General features: G+C 34.0%; 1 protein-coding gene across 1 annotated transcript in view; it reads right to left on the bottom strand.

Annotated features, from left to right (window-relative positions):
* LOC137644076 (uncharacterized) overlaps window positions 1-1,913 on the bottom strand; it is a 222,893-nt gene extending 220,980 nt beyond the window's left edge. The window contains exon 1 of the mRNA XM_068376996.1: window positions 1,575-1,913. Coding sequence (XP_068233097.1) covers window positions 1,575-1,647 — 73 coding nt within the window. The 5' untranslated portion in view covers window positions 1,648-1,913. The remainder of the gene's footprint in view (window positions 1-1,574) is intronic.
* Window positions 1,914-2,500: the final 587 nt, after the last annotated feature.

The following is a 2,500-nucleotide window of genomic DNA, read 5'->3' as shown; positions in this document are numbered from 1 at the left end:
TATACAGTCTGTGGTTATTAAGTCAGTAACTGATTGCCTAGTGAGGAAAGTTAGTGGAGGAGACAACTTCGAGCATCATCGACGGACTGTTAACTAACAGGAAGTCGCCAGAGAGAGAGAGAGAGAGAGAGAGAGAGAGAGAGAGAGAGAGAGAGAGAGAGAGAGAGAGAGAGAGAGAGAGAGAGGAATAGACATATTTGTTTTTTCCCTTAGCCACTGAAAGCCTCTGAATTTTTTATATATAAATTTAGTTTATTTAAAGCTTTAAAATGGAGATGCATTAAATTAGAATCTTGAACGTATTTTTTCAGATGTTTCAAATAGCACATCGATTAGAAAATTTCTAAATATAAAAATCAAAAGGTATTAAACAAGATTTTGCATTGATTCTGATTTACAGGTATATTCAATCATTTTACTCTTCATTATGCACCTTTTCCAGTTATATATCAAGCAGTAGCATTATGTTAAATTCACAGAGTAAAATTGCAATTTTATCATTTCATTTTATATTACTTGCTCGGAGTTTTGAACGATTTATCTCGAATGTGAAATGTTTTGTTGTTTGGATGTATGTAATAGGTAAATATGATTGTAGGCTTAAGTAAATGAATAGCGAAAATGAATACAATTGAGAAGTGATGCAGCAATGCTTAATTTCATTGTCGTCAGAGATAAGTGGAAGGAAGGTCACCGAACTACGGTTGAATAGAATGTCTAAGTTTAGCAATTTATTTTAAAACTTGGAGGATTTTAACGTTGACAATTAGTTCTTTGTAAGAATGAAAGGCAACAACTTTGAGAGAGAGAGAGAGAGAGAGAGAGAGAGAGAGAGAGAGAGAGAGAGAGAGAGAGAGAGAGAGAGAGAGAGAGAACTTTTGGTTTTTCTAATTGTTTTTTCGCTTACTGTGGTTAGTTGCAATTTCGTAACTATTTTTCATATAGTCATAGAATCTACGGATATGTTGTGCCTGATTTCAGTAATGTGAAATTAATCAAATGTTGATGTACTTTTTATTCTTTTTACTTTTTACTATATATATATATATATATATATATATATATATATATATATATATATATATATATATATATATATATATATATATATATATATATATATACATATATATATGTGTATATATATATGTTATATATATGTATATATATGTATACATATTTAATTGTTGTGTTTGCATTTATGCATAGTAATGCTGCTTAAGCTTACCGTGCATTATAAAGGAATGAAATTTCCCAAGGGAGAAAGGAAGAGAGATATTGCGTTTAACAATCTGATTTTTTTTTGTTGGGGGTAACTATAGATTGAAAAATACTAGTTATAAGAAAAGTCTAATAAAGATTTGAAATCATTAACATTAGAACATCTCATGTTTCGGGAATTAATTGGGATTCACAAATACAGTATAAGTACATTGAACATAAATCAGAAGATAATTTATGACAGTATAACACTGTCACAAAACTTTGTTGTAGCTCACCTTTAATTTGTTAAACTGTTCCCTAATTTAGATAAAGCACAGATACAGTGATAACTATATAAAGAATGCTCTTACCATGGACCTGGAGTGACAGTGCTAAGAGACAGACGAAAACGACGGCGAGGTTTAGCACGACTCGGGACATCATGATGCTGCTGTTAGTTTTTGTAGTTTCAGGGAACGTGACTTTTGTTTGCTTTTGATAGAGGTTGAGATACTGCTTTCGAAGTTACTGTTTAGTTATGTTTAAGAAAAGCAGTATTTATATATGTATATTTTGTTTAGATTTCTTTTGAGAACTCAGTAGTTTCTCTAGTTGTTTCGATATATGCCGATAGATTTAGTGTCTTGTGTGATGTAAAGAATCTTGAGGTTTCTCTCCGTTCGTGGACCTCCGTCAACCTCTTGCACCTCTGCCTTAATGGGGTAGGTTGCATGCTTTCGGCTGTCTTTATAAAGCCCAGTATCGCTCACCTGTTCGCCCCACACTCACCTACGCGTGCTGCCTTGCATCCAAAATTTTCGTTCATTCTTCGTTTCTCGGTCCTTTTCTTTTTGTGGCAGCTGCTTTTGACTTCGTTCGAAAGAGTATACCACCATTAATGATTTGCAATTTTAAATTGCTCTATTTTTTGTGGTAGTACTGTGCGTTAAATCAATTCGGATATATATTTCCTCTCTTCATCGCTTATGGTTTTGAAGTAGAGTCAACAAATCCGGAAAAAAATCAACGAACATTGTAGGCTCTTCTGGCGCTGCGATTGGTCACAAGTCAGTCCGACCCCAACGATGATTTGCTAGCCATTGCCTTGAAATAGTGACGTCAATCCACTGACTAATGAAAGAAGCCCTTGACTGTGACGTCATGAAATTAGCGCCAATCGTGGAACGATGTTAGTAAACAATTTGGCTACGTCATCGTGTATCAGCCAGTGGTAATTCTCGAAATTCTTCACTCGGTAATCGAGAAAGTACACAAGCAACAAGTAAATCGATGGTGT

The sequence above is a fragment of the Palaemon carinicauda genome, chromosome 1 (assembly GCF_036898095.1).
Source record: "Palaemon carinicauda isolate YSFRI2023 chromosome 1, ASM3689809v2, whole genome shotgun sequence".
NCBI lineage: Eukaryota > Metazoa > Arthropoda > Malacostraca > Decapoda > Palaemonidae > Palaemon > Palaemon carinicauda.
This window is presented reverse-complemented; position numbering and strand designations above follow the sequence as displayed.